General features: G+C 40.0%; 1 protein-coding gene across 1 annotated transcript in view; it reads left to right on the top strand.

Annotated features, from left to right (window-relative positions):
- Nucleotides 1–1424: 1424 nt before the first annotated feature.
- The window catches only part of GLIS3 (GLIS family zinc finger 3), a 467139-nt gene continuing 446344 nt past the window's right edge, over nt 1425–22219 (top strand). The window contains exons 1-2 of the mRNA XM_057721332.1: nt 1425–1716; nt 15288–15774. Of these exons, the coding sequence (XP_057577315.1) occupies nt 15387–15774 (388 nt within the window). The 5' untranslated portion in view covers nt 1425–1716; nt 15288–15386. The remainder of the gene's footprint in view (nt 1717–15287; nt 15775–22219) is intronic.

Consider the following 22219-nt stretch of genomic DNA (forward strand, 5'->3'; position numbering starts at 1 on the left):
AGTAAGATAAATGAAAATTGTCAACAATCTTTGGCGAGTCATTTGTATACTTGAGGGCTTTTATCTTGATGATAGCATCTACTACCTGAATGGTAATTTATATTTCAGTGAGAGCCCTGGAATAGAATATAAGGACTGGTGAGAATCTAAGTGTCTTGAGATATCCTCATTCATTTCATTCATGAAGGCGAATAATTCTCACTGTAGAAATGTCTAACTGGAGAAGATTGTGTGCTTTACATACATTGACTCCCAAGATGGAAGTCTGTGCATCTGTGGCAGTACAGGTAGGCAGACACTAATAGTTGGCTTTCTGGGGGCAGCCACTTGAGGGCTCTGACCAAACCAAGCAGAAGGGCTGGGGTGACAGTTTAGGGTGGAGTATGAAGTCGAGGATGTTGAATTCTTTTTTTTTTTTTTTTTAAGCTCTTTATTGGAATATAGGAGGATGTTGAATTCTTACGAGGAATGGTCCACTATTTAGATATAACATATGCAGGGAATATGCCTCCATTCCCAGCAGAATGTGTTTAGAATTTTACATTCTTGTAACACTTCCATCATCTTCCTCTCTTGTCTGCCTGTTCTTTACTTTAAAAAGTCGCCAAAGCATCTTCACCTATCCATTTTCAAAGTTGGGTGCATCCAACCCTGTATATTAGAAAGACCCTTTTGCCATTTTTCACTTTTTAGTTTTTCTCTCCATTTTACTACCTTTTTTTTTTTTCTTTAAAACTTGTTTATGCTTTGATATTAACTTTTGTGGAAATACACTTTTTCATGTTTTTTTTTTTTTTAAAGCCGGTTCAATAAGTAAAGCCCAAGAAGAAGGTGGTGTCTCCAGGCTGTTACCCGATTCTGGAGTTCTTTGATTCCCAGGCTCACGGGAAGGACTGTGTGCTTGATCGCTTAGAGAGGGAGACACAAGCTCGGCCTTCGAATTGGTCAGCCTGGTGACCAGCGAGCCCGCCGCCCCCCCCCCCCCCCCCCCCCCGCCTTCCCCCTCCCGCGCTCACACTCAGGAAGCAGCTGGCTACAGGCCGGCCCTCGCGGCCTCACACACATCCACTCTCCTCCCAGGCCGCCTCCCTCCCTCCCTCCCTCTTCCCCCTTCCCCTCTCCTTGCAGCCGCGTCCACACTGCGCCGCCAGGGCAGCCCAGAGCGCGGCGCGCACGGGCACCAGAGCTGGGGCCGCCACCACTGCCCCTCCCCGCAGCCGTCTAGGCTCGTACCAGCGTTCTCCCGACGGAACCCGCCGAAAGCAATTAGCCAGCATCCCGCACTGGCCCCCAGACGCAACCCCAGGCCCAGAGCGAGGATGAATAGGACGCGCAAGGCACAAAGTCGAAACTCAACTTTTTAAAGACATTATTTGGTGTGTGTGTGTGCGCGCGCGCGGCGGGGGGAGGGGGGGACGGCAGAATGAGCTGATGCGGAGGGTACGGCCACCCCACTTCTGCCTCCTCCTCCCCCTGCCGCCGCTGCCCTAGCACACGCGCGCGCACACACGGCACTTGGGCCGGGTTTCCGCGCTCTGTCCCCCGGCTTGGATGGGAGTTTTCATTTCCTAAGGAGGCAGAGCCGGGGGAGCGCGCTGAAGGGCTGGAGCCCCAAGTTTCTCCTCTCCAGCGCTGGCCGCCCGCTGTCACTCGCTCTGGCTGGCCGGGGGAAGGGACCCGCACGCCAGGCTTTGTTGTGGAAATCCCGGTTACCTGGTAAGTGGATGCCATAGGAACTTTGCTCGCACGCGAAAGACGGGAGCCAGGCGCTTGAGAATGTGGGGGAGTTACAATGCTCAGAGATACAAACTAAGGATTAGAAATATTTCCACTCTGAGCTGGTGGCCTTCGCTCAGGTTTAAGAATACGCGCACCCCAACACCCAGATTCTCTAAAAGATCTGTTTACTGAGATATATAGCAATTCTCAATTGGGAATCAAGCTGTGTTCTTGTCAGTTGCCTAAAAGCGTTGACTGGAGAAGACGGAAAGGAAATCAACAAGGTTTTAAAGTTTTTCTAATTAGTAAGACTTTTTTGTTTTTTGGCTTTTCTTCTAAACTACAGGGTCCAGAAGGCTACAAAATCAGGGCAAGTTACGGAATACAAGGGCATGGTCGTGCACGCCACCCATGAGCCCCCACTGAAGGGAAACTTCGGAGAGGTGGGAATTGATGGGTTGACATAAGGTCTCTCTCGCGCTCACGGGGCTTTAGTTGCCTTTTCCAGTTCCACGTGTTTGTGGAGCTCTAACGAAGGCTGTTTTCCGTGCTGTGTCTCACCCAAGCCGATGTCCCTCCCCATTGCTCCGGAGGTCCTCCTGTAGGGGGTACATTAACTCCTCGTGGGGACGGGTCCGGCGACTCGCAGCCGCCAGGTCTTGTAACTATAACTATAACCCATGCCGCAAAATGCGCAGTTTCAGACGCGCACACTCTCTACTAGGTTTGTCACCTCATATTTACATTTTTATAGGGCCCGACAAAATGTCAGCACTGTTTGTAAAATGTCTCAGTCTCGGGGACTTTGTCCTGCGCACGACTCCAGTCCCTATAAATGACCCTGTGTGTATTTTGAAGTCGCCCGAGGCCGCTTTCTGGAAAGCGTGAGTGAGCAGCCGGCTTTCTCCTAAACACACACCTTGCCTGGAGCGACACTTCCAAGTTACTCACTGGAGCTGACAAGTCACTTCGGTGATGAGGAAGTCACCCAAGTGTCTGGAAAACTTGGCTCTGACGGATTTGTCATCCTATGGATGATTCAATTAGGTACCTGTAGGGAGAAACTTTCTGAAAGGTCGTTTCTGGCTTTCCGGGTCTCACCCTCGACTTGGGGGTGGGTGTCTAAGAGGCAAGAAGTGAAAGAAGAACAAGGATTAGGACGCTAGCTGGGTGGGGGCTCCCGGCCCGCGCAGTGCGTGCGGCGCGGGGGCGTGCGCTCCCAAGAGCAGCGAGCAGGGCTGCTTGCTCGCTCCGGATTCGGGCTTGGGCCGGGCAGTGCGCTGGTCTCTGCCTCTTGGACTTCCCAGCCGCCGGCCTTCGGCGGCGCGCGTTCGGCCCAGACTTACTCAGGATTGAGTTGCACAACAGGAAGCCTGCACGAGTTTGTTTTGTTTTTGCTGCGCTTGCTTGCGGACAAGGCCGAGGGTTAGGGGCAGAGGCGGCCAGAGAGTAACGGGGTCGCAGGAGCGCGTCCCCAGCAGGGCTCTGTCAGCTCTGTCCACGGACTCGCCCCTCGCTCCACGCCAGAAAGCCCAGGGGCAGGGGCCTTGCATCGCCTCTGGCCAAGATAAGGTGGTCATGAACAGATAAGGGCTGCCCTTCTCCTGCCCTGCCCCCCGTGCTTCTCCTTCGTCTGGCGGGTCCCCGGCACCTCTCCGGATCTCTCCAGCCCTCCTCCTGGCTGAAGAGGCCTCCGCCCCCTTGCTTGGTATTCCTTACTCCCTTGTTAGGCTTTCCTGGGCGTCAGCTGGGTCCTCATCCCAGCAGCATCTAAACTCCGGGCGGGGGCTGGGGGTGGAGGGTACTTCCAGAAACTCAGGGACTTGATAGCTGGAATTGCGGCCCCCTCTTACAGAGAAGAGGGCTTTGCACCCTCTCTTCACCTACTTACAGGACATAGCATCTCCCCAGAGTTTGGGTCTGGGGCCTCTGGAGTTTGAGAGAGGAATGTTCTGCAGCTCCCCCCAGCGGACCCGTTCCCCTTAGGTTGTGGAAAGAGGGACTCTCAAGTATAGACTGTATGGTTAGATGGGATCTTGATGATGACCTACGGATGAGGAAACTGAGACCCAGAGACTTTTAGGAGTTTTGCCCAAGGCCTCAGAGCCAGTTGTCACACTCGCAGCGCAAACACTCAAGTTTCCCAGTTCCCAGTTCAGAGAGAATTTCTTGGCCTGAAGGTGAACTCAAGACAAATGCGGAGTCTCATTCTGTCCCTTCTGAAAGCTTTGATGAGTCATGATTTCTGCCTTGGGAGTTAGCCAGATGTCTGTTTCCCCCTCTGTAGCGCTTCCTACTGGACCTCCCTTTTTATATAAATGGGGAAATTTGTTTTTTGTATAAAATTGATTTGCATTGGTTTAAATTTTTCCATTGCTTCTTTTCTCCCTCTTCCAAGTTTGCTTATGGTGAAGTGTGAAACAGGTGCAACCTGCAAAAGTTTGTAGAAAAACGATCTGCCACAAACGAATGTTTGAAGCCATTTAGAGACAGGAGTGTGTGATATTAGATGTTATTTTTGCAGTTGGGAACTGTTGAAGTTTAATGATCACCTTTGAATGCATTACAGTTTTCATATGTTTTCACTAGTCATCTGTGCACCTAGACTAGCCCTAGCACTACCTTGGAAAAGAAGAATGGGGGATTTCCTTTCCAGTTTCTTTCAAATGCCTTTCCATATTGGTAGTTGAAGTCCTCTCTTTTGTTGCTGAGAGGACTCAGTAATCCTGCAGAGTGAATAGTTAAATCTAATTGCTGCTATATCTCCATCTCTCCTTGGTTCACATTAGACCAGTTTGAGAGAGCATCTTTTATCTGGTCCCTGATTCCATCCAAGTCCCTCAATAGTAAAGAGTTTGTCAGAGATTGAATACTTGGTGTCAGTTGGTTTGCTTGGGAGGAAGTGATCATGATTCCAAATAGGAAAAGCAACTTTTTTTTTGGATGGACTCCAGGGTCCACCTAGCGGGTGACATTTTTATTTGGCCAAAATAGGCAGGGTGGGGAGGTTAAATAATAGCAAATTAATGTTTTGAACCAGCCCTGCCTTCATTTATATGGCAGAAAGTGGTCTTTCCATATTTCAGAAGAGAGCTCAGTGTTCTCAGTCTTTTTTCTCTGAGTGTTCTTTCCTGCTAGTAAATTAATTTGAGGACATTCTTTCCTGTGTTGTCTCTCTCATATTGTAGTTATTGATCTCTGGAGTTGGAATGTTAATTTATAGTTCTTTCAGAATATAGAAGGAGTACTTCTTGAAGGAGATAATTCAGGAAGTGGCATCCTGTGCACATTCTCTTCCTTGGAGCCAAGTCATTTTCTGTGTTTCTGTAATAATTTTCTGTAGAAGATATTATAAAGAAGGTTGAAATACAAGACTTAACATTTAACTTTTCTCAAAGTTTGGTTGGCTTATAGACTCAATGAGGACTGAAAATAAAATTAAAATATAAATAAATGGCACATAGGAAATCTGCGCAATATAACCATGCTGCCTTACTCTTTCCAGGAAGATAAAACTTACAGAAAAGTCTTTAAAATGACATTAACATGCAGTTTGATTTAAAGATGCTCAAATTCCAAGTTTTCTTAGTTTTCCACTTCCTTTAGGCAGAGTTGACACAAAACCCCAAATTTTTATTGAGATAAAATAAAATATTGATAAAGTACATATATCTTAAGCTTGATGAATTTCCACAAACTGAACACAACTGCATAACTAGCATTCAGATTAAGAAATGGAACATTACCAGCACCTCAGAAACATCACTCTTACTCTCTTCTCATCACTATCTTCCCCAAACCCTCCTAGTCACTGTGTTCTTTTCAAGAGTGATGACTGCCTTAACTTCTAACAGATGTAATAATTTTGCCCATTTTTTATACTTTATGTAAATAGGATAATTCAATATGCACTCTTGGGTCTGGCTTCTTTCGCTGATATAACAACCTTTTAGGAGGTCAAATAATTTGGACTCCCCTTTAAAGTTTAGGGGAACAATCTGGCTTGCAGGAATTAGTTGGTCAGGCATTACTTAATATGATAGAATTAAGGAAAAACACTAATGAAACAGAAGCCCTATTCTCTATCCTAATGACTGTCTGATTAGGGAGACTGAACAGACATGAGTGAAACTACAGAGTGAGGCCAGCTTCAGAGTGAGCAAGGAGAATGCTGAGGAGCAGCTTACACCATGACAACCCAAAATGCATTTGGCAGCCTCTCTGTTAGGACCAACAACCCCCACATCAAAAGAAGTGCCTGGTCGCAGTACTGAAATGACTGTATTTGTTTTGTGGCTTTTAGCTAGCATTTTTCATTGTTCACGAGTATGCCAAGATAAAGACAAGAATAATATGCCTGCTCAGAAGAGTGAGATAGATTTTTTATGCTGCTTTGTTCTAATAGAGAAAGGAATAGACTAGGAGGTATAAACCAGGAAGCACTCAACTGTAATTAAACTGGTTCCACAAGACACAGAGCACAGAGCGTAGGGTTCATGATTTTATGGACACACCTTACTTAGACTGTATTTATTCAGGGAATAAATGATAAATATAGGATGTTAATATATAAATATATAATTATGTATTTCATTTATACCATACTTTTCAGTATAAATAAGCAGTGCAGTGTGATAAATATAAATATAATAATACGTATGCATAAATATATATGAAATGTCAGTATGTATGACACATGTAGTGTAAAAAATATAAATATATAGGTATAAAATAGTCTGTATACCTGTAAGGGCTGGGGAAAGTTCAAAGATAAATTAGACATAGTCCAAAACTAAATGAAATTAGAATTTAGACAGGAAGATGAAACACAGGCCAATAACTATAAGGCAACGTAGGAAGTTATGAATGTTAAAGGAGATGCACAGAGTGAAATAGTCAATGTTTATCAGATCCTTCTATGTACCAGGCACTGTGCTAAACAAGTAACATGTATTATCTCATTTAGTATTCTAAAATGCTGTGAACTAGGAACAATAGTGTAATTCTCACCATGTTACAGATCAGAAACAGAGGGATTAAGAGAGGATCAGAGAAGGCCTGAGGTGGGGTGGGCCTGGAGGGCGAGTAGAATCTGGATTTGGGGTAAAAAAGAGGGTAAAAGAAGGGAGGAGGGGAAAGACCACTCCAGTGGACTCAAAGGCAATATGTAGGATGAACAGAAACAAGGATCCAATCGTGTTCTACTTTGGGAACAAAATCAGGGGATTTATTTGTAAAACTGAAATCATGAAGGCTCTAAGTAGTTGAGAGCAGACTTAAAGAAAGCGGTGGGGGCCATTCTTGTCTGACATGATCTCTTCGGGGGAAGAACTACACATTCCTTCAGGTGCAGCAAGCCTCACTGAACTGCAGATGGGCAGATAGGATTACGGTGCAAGATCAGACCCTGTCCCAAGCTCCCCAATAAAAAGGTCAGACTTTCTCAATGTCAGTTATTTCTGAAGTTCTGAGCCAGATCTATGAAGTTTCCTTTCTAGGCCTGCTCAATACTGTACACAGAAAACTAACCAGATGCCAAGCCTATGTATGAATTCTTCTTATTCCTGTGTGAAGAAATGGATTAATGTTTTCCCAACCTTTGCAGCATGACCAATAGATTCCACTTCTGTCTGTAACTTGACTGAGTCATTCATGTAGGGTTTTTTTTTAAAAAAATAAATATGTTGTCATGTTGGTTAAGGGCCTAGTCATTGTTGTGGACGTTCATACTTCTGCAGTGATGTCAGTGAACATAATTTAACTTTTATAAAACTTCTGTCTACCAACCGCTAAAAATAGTTACGTTGGTTACGTTTAAGCAATAAGTAACTACACTGAAGGAAAGAAATCACTCAGTTACACGTGATAGGGATAATTTAATATATTTGAATATTTGGTTTAATGAATGTTAAATTCAGTTTATTTCTAGAATCTTCCATAGGTATATGTTTATTACCCTTTTGAAAGGATTGTGAGTCTTAGCTTTGCAAACAGCTATTCACATGGGCTGAGTAGTTATTTATACATACTAGGTGACAAAGAATGCATTTTCATTTGCCATATTTTACAACCTGTTTATCTCCTTGCGTGAGGATGGATTTTTTTTTTTAAAGAAAAATCTCCAGCCAGTTACTTTTCTTTTATATTTCTGAAGAAGCCTTTGTGTCTCAAACCATGGCCATGTGGTGTTCACTCTTTGCAATTCAGGTAATTAATTCAGTGGTGACATCATTGGGAATGTGTTCCTTTTTCCATTTCAAATTCCTCTTTATAGGATCTGATGGTTAACTCATATTAAGAACACATTTCAAAAAACTCTGTTCTCAAAGGCAGTTATGTGTTAATTTAAACTTTCCCCCCTTTAGCACTGTAAAAGTGAAGGTTTTTTTTTTAATAAATTTATTCATTTATTTATTTATTGGCTGCGTTGGGTCTTCACTGCTGCATGCCGGCTTTCTTTTAGTTGCAGTGAGTGGGGGCTACTCTTCATTGTGGTGTGCGGCCTTCTCATTGTGGTGACTTCTCGTTGCGGAGCACAGGCTCTAGGTGCTCGGGCTTCAGTAGTTGTGGCACATATGCTCAGTAGTTGTGGTTCACAGGCTCTAGAGAGCAGGCTCAGTAGTTGTGGCGCACGGGCTTGGTTGCTCTGAGGCATGTGGGGTCTCTCTGGACCAGGGCTCAAACCCATGTCCCCTGCATTGCCAGGTGGATTCTTAACCACTGCACCACCAGGGAAGCCCAAAAGTGAAGTTTTATTCCAGGGAAGGTCATCTACCCTTTGCAACAAGGAAGATATAAAATTGACAGTCCTTTTGATCCTGATTCTGCTAGTCAGTAGGTTAATTGATATTTGTAGAACATAATTGATCAATTGATACTAAATAAAAGGTAAAGTGAAAGATAACAGTGGTGGGAGTGTAGCTTTGTGTTATTTAATCCTTATTTTTCATAAAGCTAAAAATGTCAAACATTTAGATCTTTTCTTCATTATAGCTATATTATGGTATTTGTTTTATTTTGACTGTTTAATTCTCTCTATGTACAGATGTTCTTGGTAGGTACCTGGGCAGGCAGATAGTCCAGATGCTCTTATAACAGTAGCAATTATGCTTTTTTGTCTATAACCCACCAGAAAATATATTTTTCATCTTACCCAGAACACACTATGCATATGGATATGCAGACATATACACCCACAAATCATTTAAATGAAGCAGTTCTTAACCATTAATAGGTTTGATGCACATTAATAGCTTCTATTTTATTCTAGTTGGTTCTATTTCACTAAAAAAATATTTTCCCTATTGAATAATTGATTTCAGGGCTCACCAGTGGATTGCAATCAATTTGAAAAACAGAGTTTTAGAAACAGTACTTTGTTAAACATAGATCTAGGAACTTATGGCCCATATTCACCTTGGTCCAGTGCATGGGCCAAGGCATGGTTACCTTTCTGCACTTACCTCTGTCTTAAAAATCTTTTTGGTTTCAAGTTTGTTCTCATTTTGTGTGATTTCTTGCAGCTGATTATGGGAATCACAAACTGTCCCCCTCTCTGTTGTCGTTTTTGGTAGGGCCATATTTTTCTAGAGCTTTCTGTACTAATTGATGAGTTCATGACTAAGGCAAAATCGATGAAACTTATAGGTAATTACTACTAAAAGTAGTGACATTTAGTAAGTTAGGGGGATATGAGAGTTGCATAGATGCATTGAAGTGTGGAAAGTAGATTCTAAGAGAGGTTATTGAACTTCTAATATTGCCCTCCAGTGGTATTTTCCTGAAGGTTCTGAATTTCTTCTAGAAATCCATAATCACTAGCATTGTGTGGAAGGTTCTCAATGCTGCTTCTGATTTTTAAGTTAGGATTAACTAACTACAGAATAAATTCCTGCATTAGATTTGGCCATTTTTTCCCCACTCCTTTCCCCTGCCCTTGCCTCTCCTTCTTTATGTCCCTCTTCTTTCTTTCCCTTCTCTTTCTTTCCTCAGTGTCCTGTCCCTATTTACTTACCCACATTTTTAGTATCATAGCCACTAATTTGATTAAAAATGCACTGCCAGATATTTTGCTCCATAAATTTAGGGAAGATTATTTTTATTTTTGAGAAAATTTTATGTAAAAAAGTTAAAATGTGTATATCTCTAATTTGATAGCAAATGATTGGAATCACAGATAAAACAAAGTCAGGAATTCTATTAGATGGGATCCATAGGTTCACTATATTATTTTTTCTGAGTGATCTTTGGTAGAATGGTCTTGAATTTCTGAAGGGAACACTGATGTATCTTCATACTTTTAATTGAAGTATGGTATAACTCAAAGCTAAACCTCTTTGATATCATTTTATTGGTGATTATATTGCTTTAATACGAAATATTTTAGTATTCAAGATACATATATTGTGCGTTGGTGGTTTAGTGGTGAGCATAGCTGCCTTCCAAGATAAATATGTTAATATTCTTGAATTATCTCTATTAGACCTTGGTAGTGCCCAATTGACTGTATGGTCTATATGTGCTAATTACCAGGTGTAACCTTTCTAAGTTTCTCCATATCCCAAATGTGGAATTATTCCATCCTTGTGTTTCTGTGTAGCTTCTGTTGTAAAGTCTGTGAGTCTGTCAGCCTCACTGTATGAAGTTATGAAACCATGGAAATTATCAACTATACTTTGTTGCTGGTTACTTAATATACTTTCAATTTAGAGAAATGATACTGTACACATCCAGTGCATTTCCTCTATAATATCCTCCAGCTTCACAGGCACATGTTTGCACTTTCCTCTTGTTAAAATTGCAGACAAGAATAATTTTGATTTATTGGTGACATCTCATATAGCTGTGTTTATATTGTTGCCAATAAAATGACTTACACGATTGGTTTTTGTTTATACAATCTTTTCTGAGGAGTCAGTCACCTGTGTTAGGACAAGGTACATTCTGCTTATTAAAATGAACTCCTGGGATCTAAGAACATTCAGCTCTATCTGTCCTTGATTGAATTGCAAAATGTGCTTCACACTGCAGCCGTGCATAAGAATAACATTATCTATCAATAGGCTTTTCATTTCTATATTCTTCTGGCTGCAAAGCTGTAACGAGAGAAACCCATGGGCCTATTAGTGATCAAGGCAGCGATGTTGAAAAGTCAGTGTTAATGAAATTATACAATCATTAACCCGAAGGGGAAAAAATAAAAAGAATTAATAAAAACTATATTTTAGATGGTTTAGACTTATATATGAGAAGCCAGCCCAGGAGCAGTTTGTTTGCTGACCAGTATTTCGTGTCTCATTATCAGGTTTTCTATGCAGGGTAAGAAATGCTTGTGGCATAAGGAATGGAAAATGTAACAAAGGCTAAATGTAGCCTAAGGAAATGAAATGATGTATGAAAATTAATAATTAACTGGCTCATCAGATGAATTATGACTCTAGATGAGTCTATTAATAATATTAACTAAGAAAGGGCTTTTGGCTGTAAATAGATATCATGGAACTTGTGTTTTTTGGAATTTTCTTGAAGTGATGAGTTAACATTGCTTTGTTTAGTGTTTTAATCCACGAGGCACGGTGCCTCGAGACTCGTGTAGAAGGTAGAGTCATGATCTTGTATTTTGATTAAAGTTGTAGCTTTTCTAGAAATGTAATGAAATTATCATTAAATGGTTTTGTGCCTTTTCCTTAGGGGTTAAGTAATTTCCTCTCTGACCTGACTTACCGGAGTGTGTTTTAAGAGTTTTCAAGTGGTCGAAAGGAAAAATTTATTAACTTATATTGACTCATATAGCAGAATGAATGAACATTTTCATTGTTTGAACTGATGGAGTATTAAAAATCTAAATGTATTAGTATGTCAGATTCAAAGTACTGTAAATTTATACTTCTGGTTTTTCCCTGCTTTTTCTTTTCCTTCTTTTTTTTCTGTTGATGCCTGGGTTAGAGTGGTTGGATGGAGGACAGAGGGGAAGGTAATGCTGTAGAACTTGATTAAGTTTTTAAATAGAAAGATGCTATTCCAGTGGAATCCTACCAGTCAGGTGTTGATAGTGATTACTTGTGATTTTACTTTCTGGCAAAGTGTAGGAAAATTTAACCCCAGTGTTCATTTTTCAAGGTGGGTGTTATCTTTCAACACATTGTTGATGTGAAAGCCTCCTATCAGCTCTTGCTTTGATGGAATCAGTAGAAATTACTGTTATTTTTGCTTTCATATCCACCCAGTTCCTTTGATTTAAGTGCCATAGGTATAAAATCTACAAATTTATCCTTCATCATAGTAAATGAGTATTTTCCATAATCTTCCTTTTCTTAATTATCTGGAAGAACAAAATTTCAAATGATTATCACCAAATTCTTCATTTTGTGGATGAAAAACTGTCCAGAGAAGTTATAAATGATTTGCCACAAGTAGAGCTCAGGTGTCCTAACTTCTGATTGAGTACCCTGTTCATTCTGATTCAGTGAGGATGAGTCTTCCTTAAAAGTTAGCTGTTTATTCCTTTTTTGTTACCAAGTGGGCTTAGAATTGTACATGATAGCATGACCTGGCCAAAAAGTAATTAAAATATATGATGTGAATAAACAAATTGATTTTAAAATTCTGGTATCTAATGCTTGAAAAGTCTGTTCATATAATTAATGTGAAAACTGGATTATTTGGCATATTTTCTCATACAGTTTATTTTATTTTTGTCTTGAGGCTGGTTTTTCTCAGCTCACACACCACTGACCTACTGTTTTTTCTTTATGGTATTAATCACTTTACTTTCTGGCTGTTGCTTTTTTAGTAATAAAAATTTAAGTACATTTTTGTTGTTGTTATTTTTACTTTCACCCTAAAGCTATTTAAAACAGGAGTGTGGTTTATAAAGAATAAAAATAAAATAAATATCCAGGCAAGTATGAGTTCTGATAATTAAGTTCTCAGTTCTTTATTTTTCCTTCTTACAAACTCACCTTCTTAATGATCTGACCTAATGCTAAGTACTTATTTATATGTTTTTATCCAGATTTTTGATGAGAATTCCTTCTTGTGTATGATCTTGCTGCCAAAATTGACTCCCTTATTTTTAAAAACCTGGAAATGGGCATAGTCTGCAAATCTGCAGAAACTTGTCACTTGGACCATGGTCTTAGTGACTCATATTTCCAGTCATGTTGGATAATTCCTCATTTTCAACAAATTGCCAATACGACATATTTATTTTGCCTTTTTTTGGTGGGGGGGAGTGGTACTGAATAAGTGCTTTCTTCTGCAAGGTTCAAAGTGCCTCAGAGAACACTGTTTTATCAGTGAGTGGTGCATAGATGGTCCAATATCATCTGGCAAAGCACAGAGACATTAAATGACTCTTGCCCACAACCAGTGAATCAGCAGACCAGCTGGTAATACACTCGAGTTCTCAATGGATGCAGCAGAAAAGGCATTGGAATTTTTCCAGCATTAAAAAAAAAATCTTACAACCAGTCTGATATCAGGGTTCGTTTCTTATTGTTCCATAAAAGAACTGAAATGATGCAGTTTTTGATAGTCCGCATTGGATTTATTTGTCCCTTCTTGGCCACTGTAGTGGAGGGAAGGACAGTAGTGAGACCTAGGATTGTTTGCAAGGACTAGATGGCATATCAGTATCAAATGTGGCAGACTGATAGAATTCTTAATAAAGTGGAGACTTGGTAAAGATGAAGAAAACATTCCAGATTTATATTGTTGGTAATTTTTGGAAGTTACTCAGCATATGGCACATACAGTCAGCTTTGCAGAAGGCACAGTGAGTGCTTGGCTTGAAAATTAAATACTACAGGTTTACCCTGCTGTCTGAAAGTAGAGTGTTCCTATGAAATCTTTCATCAGCTGAAATAGCATAAAGCGAAGAAGCAATTACCTTAGGACACATATTGCTAAGGGAAGCACAAAATAAATCGAGATAAAGCACAGATGCTCACAGACACAGTTCAGCGCTATGGAGGCTTGAAGTTGAGACGCTGAGTGTAGTTCCCAGCAAAGGAGCTTGGTGGTGCCACTGTCACTGCTTGGGTTGAAAATTGCCTCTATAATGGCCCCCTACAGACTGCTGTTTTTGCTTTTCACTTTTTTTCATCAAAGTGAAAATCCTCCTCAAATTTCTTTTGGTTAGTTAAAACAGGTACTTCGGTAAGTTTTGTAAAAGCAAAGTGACAAAGTGACGTAAAATGAACTTTTGAAAAGCAAGGGATACCTGTAGTTTTTCTTTTCTTTTTTTGATTTTTAAAAATTTTTTTTGTTTGTTTCTTTTTGTTTTGTTTTAAAAACTTTTCACAAAAAGTTTGCTGTCCTTGATGTCCGGTACTCGATGATTTATGGAACAGTCATTTTGGAGCTGAGCTGCAAATATTCGTCTAAGACATTGAATGGATCATAGAGAAAAAGTAGGAATCATAGAGTTGAGGATATCTGGCCATTACTACTTTGCACTTGGTTTATATTTCTTGTGTTTGTTCAGCTTTGGCTTCTTTCCATGACTATCATGTTTATATAAACGAATACAGATTGTGACTGTGTCTGTCATTTATTTGAAGTAGTGGCACTTAGTCATGTCATTACACACATTTTGGGGAACTATTGATCAAGAGAGGAAAAGGCCTTTCCTAATGATTTGTAACCGGGGAGTACTGATATTATTATATACAGATGGATGATGATGTCCTGTGGCTACATCACTACTTTTGGTTTTCCCTCTTCCACTTGAGGAAGGGGGTGGTAGGATGGCAGATGGAAGCTTCGTGGACTACTGTTGGTTTACTGTGTGTGGTACATGGTGAACATACTCACCTTTAGAAGGGTGTTTTGTCCTTATGCTTTCCATAAAGCATTTCACACAGCTTTTTCCTTTTCTAGGATCTTACTGGAAGGTGAGAGTATTATGATGTTGATTCTATTTCCATCCCCATAACTCAGGATCAATATAGAACCAAGACTCTAACGCTGCTGTGAATATTTGGATATATGGATATATGAAGACTTTGTGAGATTCCCATGCCTGTTCTTTTTAAGTCTTTTGTAAATCTAGGGACTGTGAAAAAAATTGCTTGTAGAGTAAAAATCTGAGATGGTTTAATGTTCCCATAATCTCATTTAGAGGTTATATCGGCTTTTTGTTTGTTTACTGGAAACTTTGAAGCACTAGCCTCACAGCTCATGAAGGTGAGGCTTTTGGGTTTCCCAGGATGCATCCACTGTAGCAAATGTTCACTAGTACAGACAAATCCTCTGTGGAGCAAAATAAGTTTCATTTTGCAAGCTGGCACCAGTAGATTGGTTGTAGTTGCCAAGAGCACTGTATTGAGAAGAGTTCAGGGGCAAAAAAACAATGCAATGATCCATAATCCATGTCTACCATGAATGCAGGAGGGGAGAGTGCCTGCCAATGAACCGTGTATTCAATAACTCTGTTCTACATAAAAGACTGTTTTGCTGAGAGGGCTTCTTTTCTTCCTGATATGAATGCTACACAGGTTGAAAACTCATTGTAACTTATTTTCCTTTTTACTTTTAAAAATGCCTGCATTTATTTTTTTAAACAGGCTAATAAAGCACACCATGGATAACTTATTGGACTTTGCCTGAAAGGAATCATTAGTGTCATTGGATATTTGACCAACCTGGCTACAGGTTTTGTCAGAATGAATGGAAGGTCATGCAGCATGAATCTCCACCGGACATCAGGAACCCTACAGGGGCTTGGGATGGTCAGTGGCCAACACATTCCTCCCATTCGAGCCCATTTGGGGACTCCTGGGCCCTCGTCCTATGGCAGCACACCAAGCCCTGCCATTGGAAGCTTTGCTAACAGCCTCCATCTCAAGATGCCCTCAGGAGGAGGGATGGCTCCTCAGAGCAACATGAATGAGAGCCCCATCCATCTGCCTGCCTTGAGCCCCAGAGGACAAGTGCTCACCAGTGGGAAGCCACGATTCCAGGTCACCCAGGCTGGAGGCATATCAGGGCCACACACTTTAAAGCCAAAGCAGCAGGAGTTTGGAAGCCCCTTTCCTCCAAATTCTGGGAAAGGTAGGATTGTATTTCTGGGATCTTTTAAAAGTGGACACTATTTTTTTCCTCCTCCTTGTCTCTTTGCCAGCAAATCCTATGGAAAAATACATGATTCAGTGTCAGGGTCAAAGTTGATAGTCTTATAATGATATGTAGCTTTCTAGGAAAGGATGTGGAAGTGTACATATGTGTGAGGGCAAGAGCACCACAGTGTTAAATGTGTCATCTCATGGGACTGTGAAACAGAGCGGAAGATGAGATAGAAAGACCAGAAACAGGGAGGTAGGATGGGTGGTGGTAGAGGAAGGGCAAGAGCAAGTTTAACATGATCCTACCCTCTGGATACACAAAGCTGTGCCTTGGCTTACCAGGGGCTGGATTCTGCAGGCCGTGGAGGAGATGAGTGGCTGGAAGTGTCATTATGTTGGTTGGATGCTGGAAGAAAGGTGGTGTTTGGAAGGAAAAGAAAAAGGGAGAAATTTTAATAGCCAGTAAAATGAGGAACTAGTACATAAAATGATAAAAAAGTTATTCTAAGAGCAAAATCTATAATTTTTATCATACAGCTAGTGACAAGAGAGAAGGCAGCTAGAAGAGTATAATGAAAAGATGTATTTTTGTGCTTGTGGAGAACTAGAAAAACTTAATTTGAAATGCAGAGAGAATGCTTTTAACTCAGTAATGTTTGAATTACCACATGTTTTAAATTAAGGATAATTGTTGGAGAATATTTGAATGCTCTCTGTAGAAACTGACGTTGACTTAATGAAGGTATATTGCTAATGATGTGCGTATTTCGGCTAAAAAAGAAGGAGTATGTATCCCGTGTAAAATATAGCTTTGTTATATAAAATAGCATGATTGTATATTCCTTTAGGTGTTTTTAGCATTTAGTTTTAAATGTTTATACTAAGTGTTTATACCACCAAATAAAATTACTAGCAGCCTTGTGACTAGCCATTCACCCAGTTAACTCATAACTTACCCAGTTTTGAGGAATAATGAGTTATATCAGGCAAGTAACCCAAAAGTTGTTTGTTTAGTGCCTATTTCTGTATATAGAGAAGTTGGTATAAATGGGTAGATTTAAAAAAAAACTAAACATGTGTAACATTTTCTTTTCTTTTTTACTTATTTATTTTGGTCTAGGTTTGGTTTTGAGTTGTTTTATTTCTCAGAGCTACTGATATTTAGTGTAAGTATAGGAAAAATTTTCCCTGGGGGCTGCATCCAAAATAGCTCTGTCATTGTTAGGTTGCTGTGTTCATGAGGTGGCAAGCTAAGTTTCTTAATGTCAGGCTCGTGTGCTTGTATTTTCAGGGACTGAGGCCCCATAAAATCTTTCAACTCATGCTTGACTAGTGAACTGTAGCTTGCTTTTGTATATGCTTGTGTTTGAAATCCTGACTGGCAGTAATAATGGTGATAATATTAATAACTTGCACTTATTGTATCATAACTTAGCATGTGTCAGGCACCATGTTAAGTACTTTCCAGTACATAGTCTCAGTTATTCCTCACAACAGCCCTGAGTTGTATGCTCTTGTTGATTAACTGATAAGGGAACTAAGGTCTAGAAAGAATAAGTAACCTAAGCCCTGCCAGGCAATAAGGAGTTTGGGAATATTACTTTAATAGTTATTAGAAATGGTTATAATTATAATCATAGCTTCTGAAAAATGCTTCTGGTACTTAAGGAATGACAAACTCTCAGGATTGATACATCTTGGAACTCATGTAAAAATTAGCACTTCTTCCTGATTCTCCTCTCTTCAATTTTCTGGCTCCTTGCTCAGCTTCCAAGCTTGCAGTGCCTGCTCTGGGTCTGCATGATTGGGGCATGCATGGGCATGGATAAGGAATGAGGACAACTGTGTTATTATTCCCCCTTGCCTTGCTGCTTGGATGGTCTGGATGGTGCCAGGAGTGGCTGAATGTGTCCCTTTCAGATCTTGGATGACAATTCCTAAACTAAGCCAGTAACTGTTTAGAATGGTGATCTGGGACTGTTTGAAATTCATTCAGTCACTTGCTCTACAAATAATTATTGAGCATATGTTATGGGTGAGCCACTGTTTTGGGGATATAATAGCCAATAAAATATAGTCCTGGCCCTCAAGGAGTTGAGAATTCAAAAAAAAATAAATGGGCACTTAAAGCATAGTTAAGACTCTGGTAGAGATACACTCAGGGTGATATGGCAACATTTGGAGGGGTTCCCAGCCTGTGCTTGAAAAGTGGATCTGGGAGGAGAGTAGGGTATCTAGACAGACACCTGAAGGATGAGGAGCTCGCCTTATAATCATGGAAGAGTATGTCCTCTGTGTGTGTGTGTGTGTGTATGCATGCACATGCCTGTGAAGGGGCAGGGGCTCTCTGGAACTTACTCTGGGTAGAGAGAAAAGCACGCTTGAAACCTGGAGAGATCATGGGGAGAGATCATGGTGCATTTCATGGACTTCTATCTGGTTTCACATTGAGGGGAGGTGTGGAGACTCTGGTAAGAGATGAGGCTGGAAAAGAATAAGCAGTAGTCAGATGAAGGATCATGAGTGACATACCAAGGAGTTTGGATCTATCTTGAGGACACTGGCAAGCTGTGGAAGGATTTTAACCTTGGGGATGATGTGATAAACTTGAGGTATTGACATCTCTCCTGATTTTCCACTGCTTTCCCATGCACTATTGATAGTGTCATGATCCAGAAGGATAAGTGCCAAAGATTCTGTGACTCTGTGTGTGTATTAGGGTTCTGCAGAGAAACAGAACCAATAGGAGGCATATCTATATATCTATTTATCTTTCTATATATCTCCAATAGAATAAGTTACTTGGGGATTGTCATAAAGACAAACATCTGATTTGAAGACTAGAAAATTTCCAGTGGGAGCCTCATGAGAAATATAAACTTGATTGTAATGTTATGTTAGTTAAGGATTGAGTTCTGCACATATGAAAACTCAAATACTGTGGCTTTAACATTGTAGGGTGTGGTTTCCAAATAGTGTGCCAAGGGCACTGGGTTACCACAGGAGACTCTGAAGGAGCTGTGAGATATTTTTTCTTTTTATAAATTTATTTACTTATTTATTTATTCAATTATTTATTTATTTATTTTATTGGCTGTGTTGGGTCTTTTTTTGCTGTGCACAGGCTTTCTTTTAGTTTCGGTAAGTGGGGGCTACTCTTCGTTGTTGTGCGCGGGCTTCTCATTGCCGTGGCTGTTCTTGTTGCGGAGCATGAGTCTAGGCACATGGGCTTCAGTAGTTGCAGCACATGGGCTCAATAGTTGTGGCTCACAGGCTCTAGAGTGCAGGCTTAATAGTTGTTGCGCACGGGCTTAGTTGCTCTGCGGCATGTGGGATCTTCCTGGAGCAGGGATCAAACCCGTATCCCCTGCATTGGCAGGCAGATTCTTAACCACTGCGCAACCTAGGAAGCCCGAGATATTTTAAATTTTGAAGAAAACATGGGATATGTGACATCCCTGAACACCAGGCAGGCCATTAGCTTGAGGAGGTTCACAGTTTCAACATTAGATTGCAGTATGTTCTTTTTGATGATAACATATCTTTGAGAAACTACATATTTGGTAGTTGCGATTAAAAAAAGCAAGTAGTTTGTATATCCATGTTCAGAGTAACATTTTTCACAATAGCTAAAGGTAGAAGTAACCCAAATGTCCATCAGTGTATGAATGGATAAAAAAAAATGTGTCATATCTATACAGCGGAATATTATTCAGCCTTCAAACGGAAGGAAATTCTGACATACGCTACAATATGCATGAACTTTTAAGACATTATGCTAGTGAAATATGCCAGACACAAAAGGACAAATATTGTATGAATCCTCTTATATGAGGTTCCTACAATAGTCAAATTCATGGAGACAGAAAGTAGAGTGGTGGTTACTGTGGACTAGGGGAGGAGAGAATTGGGAGCTATTGTTTAATGCGTACAGAGTTTCAGTTTGGGAAAATGAAAAAGTTCTGGAGATGGGTGGTGGTGATGGTTGTACAACAAAGTGAATATATTTAAAGCCGTTAAACTGTACACTAAAAAATGGTTAAGATGGTAAATTTTATGTTAAGTCTATTTTACCACAATAAAAAAAGCAAGTACTAAGTGAAAATAAGTGTGAAATAGGAGGTGAAGGTGGTGATGTCCAATCTGACTCCAAGGTTTGAGAAGTAGTAGAAGGCATAATTGAAGTACACATCCCATTAGTTATTGAAGTCATTTAAAAATGAAAAAAAAAGCTTTTTAAAAAATTTGCATGTTATTTTTTCAAACAGCTAATAAGTAATTAGCACATAAATACTATTAAGTTATTGACACCTAACTACTTAATAAACAGAACTGTTAAGTGTTCCTTTTGGCCTAGGGGTATCATGAAAAAATTACCGAGACAAGAATGCCGTGAACTGAGAACATCTGGGACCCTCTGTCATAGGAGTTCCTTTTTCGAATAGAAAGAGCAGTCAAGGGTTGGTGATTGCTGCTAATGGTTAAAAGCTCAAGGAAGACAGGTGCAACATCATGGAGCTTCCCTTAGTCTGCCTCACTGCAGCACCTCTGTGGGTTCTGTCTTCTGAGGAGGGTGAGGGAGAAATGAAGAAGGACAAAAGGCAATAAGACAAAGGGGACTATTCCCCTGCAATCTACCTCCTTTAATTGGCCTTTGCAGGAGCCATACTCGACTACTTCCACTTAATTTTCCAATTGTACACAACTAGTCTCTTAAATATAACTTATTCTTCATTCTTGAATATATTTTTTTTAAGAAGTTAGATTCCGTCTTATATCATTTTGTATAACATTCTATTGTATTTTACTTTTTAGCATTTGCCACCTTTACCTCTCTCTCAAGTAAGTTGAAACACTTGCAAGTAAGTTGCAGATACTGTGACCCTTTACCCCCAAATTCCTAAGCAGGGTATCTTTCAAGCCATATAACTGAAATACATTAATAATAACCAAGAAATTTAGCTTTGATACAACAGTATTAGTTATAGCTTAATATATAGTTCATATTCAAATTCATCATATATTTTATTTTACTTATTATTTACAATATAAAGTATTATTTTCTTCCCCCTCTTATATTTGTTGTTCTTTGTAGCTGTTTTTTTTTCCTTTTGATCTAGGATCTAATCAAAGATCATGCATTACATTTGGTTGTCATGTCTCTTTGGTGTCCTTTAATTTAGAATGGCCATCTCCCCCTGCCTTTTTTTTGTGTGTTTCATGACAAAATGTGTTGATACTTTTTAAAGAGTTCAGGTCAGCTGTCTTGTCTCACGATCTGAGTTGTCGGGTCATTTCTTCATGGTTGGGTTCAGGTTAAACATTTTTGGCAGGAATACTACATAGGTGATATATACGCCACCCATTGTGTTATACCAGGAAGTACTAAATGTTCATTTGTCCTGGTATTTGTGATGTTGCTTTTGGTTGTCTGTCTAAAGTGGTGTCACCAGATCTCTACATTGTAAAGGACACTTTTCAAAATTAACAAATAATCATATGTGAATATCTTATTCTCTAACAGCTTTTCATAGCATTTATTGATGATCCTTGTCTGAATCAGTTATTATGTTGCTGATTGCATAATGGTTATTTTCTGATTTTATCATTCCTTCTATGTTTATTAGCTGATATTCTTCTGGAAAGGAGAGCTTTTCTCCCTTTTAGAGTCATTGCAGATTCATGTATTCTTTTTAAAAATTCACTGTGCTATAATTTACTACCATCATTATTTTTTCTGATGCTCAAGCTGTCCCAGGTTTGGCCAATGGGATTCCCTTCAAGTCAGTTCTTGTGTCCTTTTGACATGTTCCCATTAAGTACTTCCTTGCTTTGAGACATAACAGGATGCTCTAGGCTCAGTTGTACTTCCCTGCCCCAGACCTGGAATCAGCCATTTTCCCAAAAAGCTCAGGTTCCTTTTAGCGGGAAATGGTATTTGGGAAACTGGATGAAAGGGTGTTCTTATTGGCTCTGGGATGTCATTGCTTCTAGGTCCTTTCTGTGGGCAGAGTGAGGAAATACACCAGAACAAGATAATGAGTTCCAGTTAAAATACAACATCACAGAGTTCTTCCTCATTGTGAATTTGTCAGTGAGAACCCGGTTCTCAGGAACATGAGTGTATTTGTTTATTTGCTCTGTACTACATACAGAGAAAAAGTTACTTTTAGTTTTATATTTCTAAGATATAGAAATTTGTTTTAAAAATGATTGCTTACTACATGTAAATTTTTAATGTGCTGAGATAAGAATTTTCATATTAGTCTTTGCCACTGAGTGTGGAGGACATTCTGCAGTTGGCAACTTTCTGGTCCTCCTAGAATTGGTGAGTTTAGAATCCAAGTTATATTGTACCACTAATGGCATTTCTTCCTACTTCCTGCTCAACAGTTACAGACTGTGATTAAACTACGAGAAAAGCGTTTTTCCAA

The sequence above is a fragment of the Hippopotamus amphibius genome, chromosome 2, assembly GCF_030028045.1.
Source record: "Hippopotamus amphibius kiboko isolate mHipAmp2 chromosome 2, mHipAmp2.hap2, whole genome shotgun sequence".
NCBI classification, from domain to species: domain Eukaryota; kingdom Metazoa; phylum Chordata; class Mammalia; order Artiodactyla; family Hippopotamidae; genus Hippopotamus; species Hippopotamus amphibius.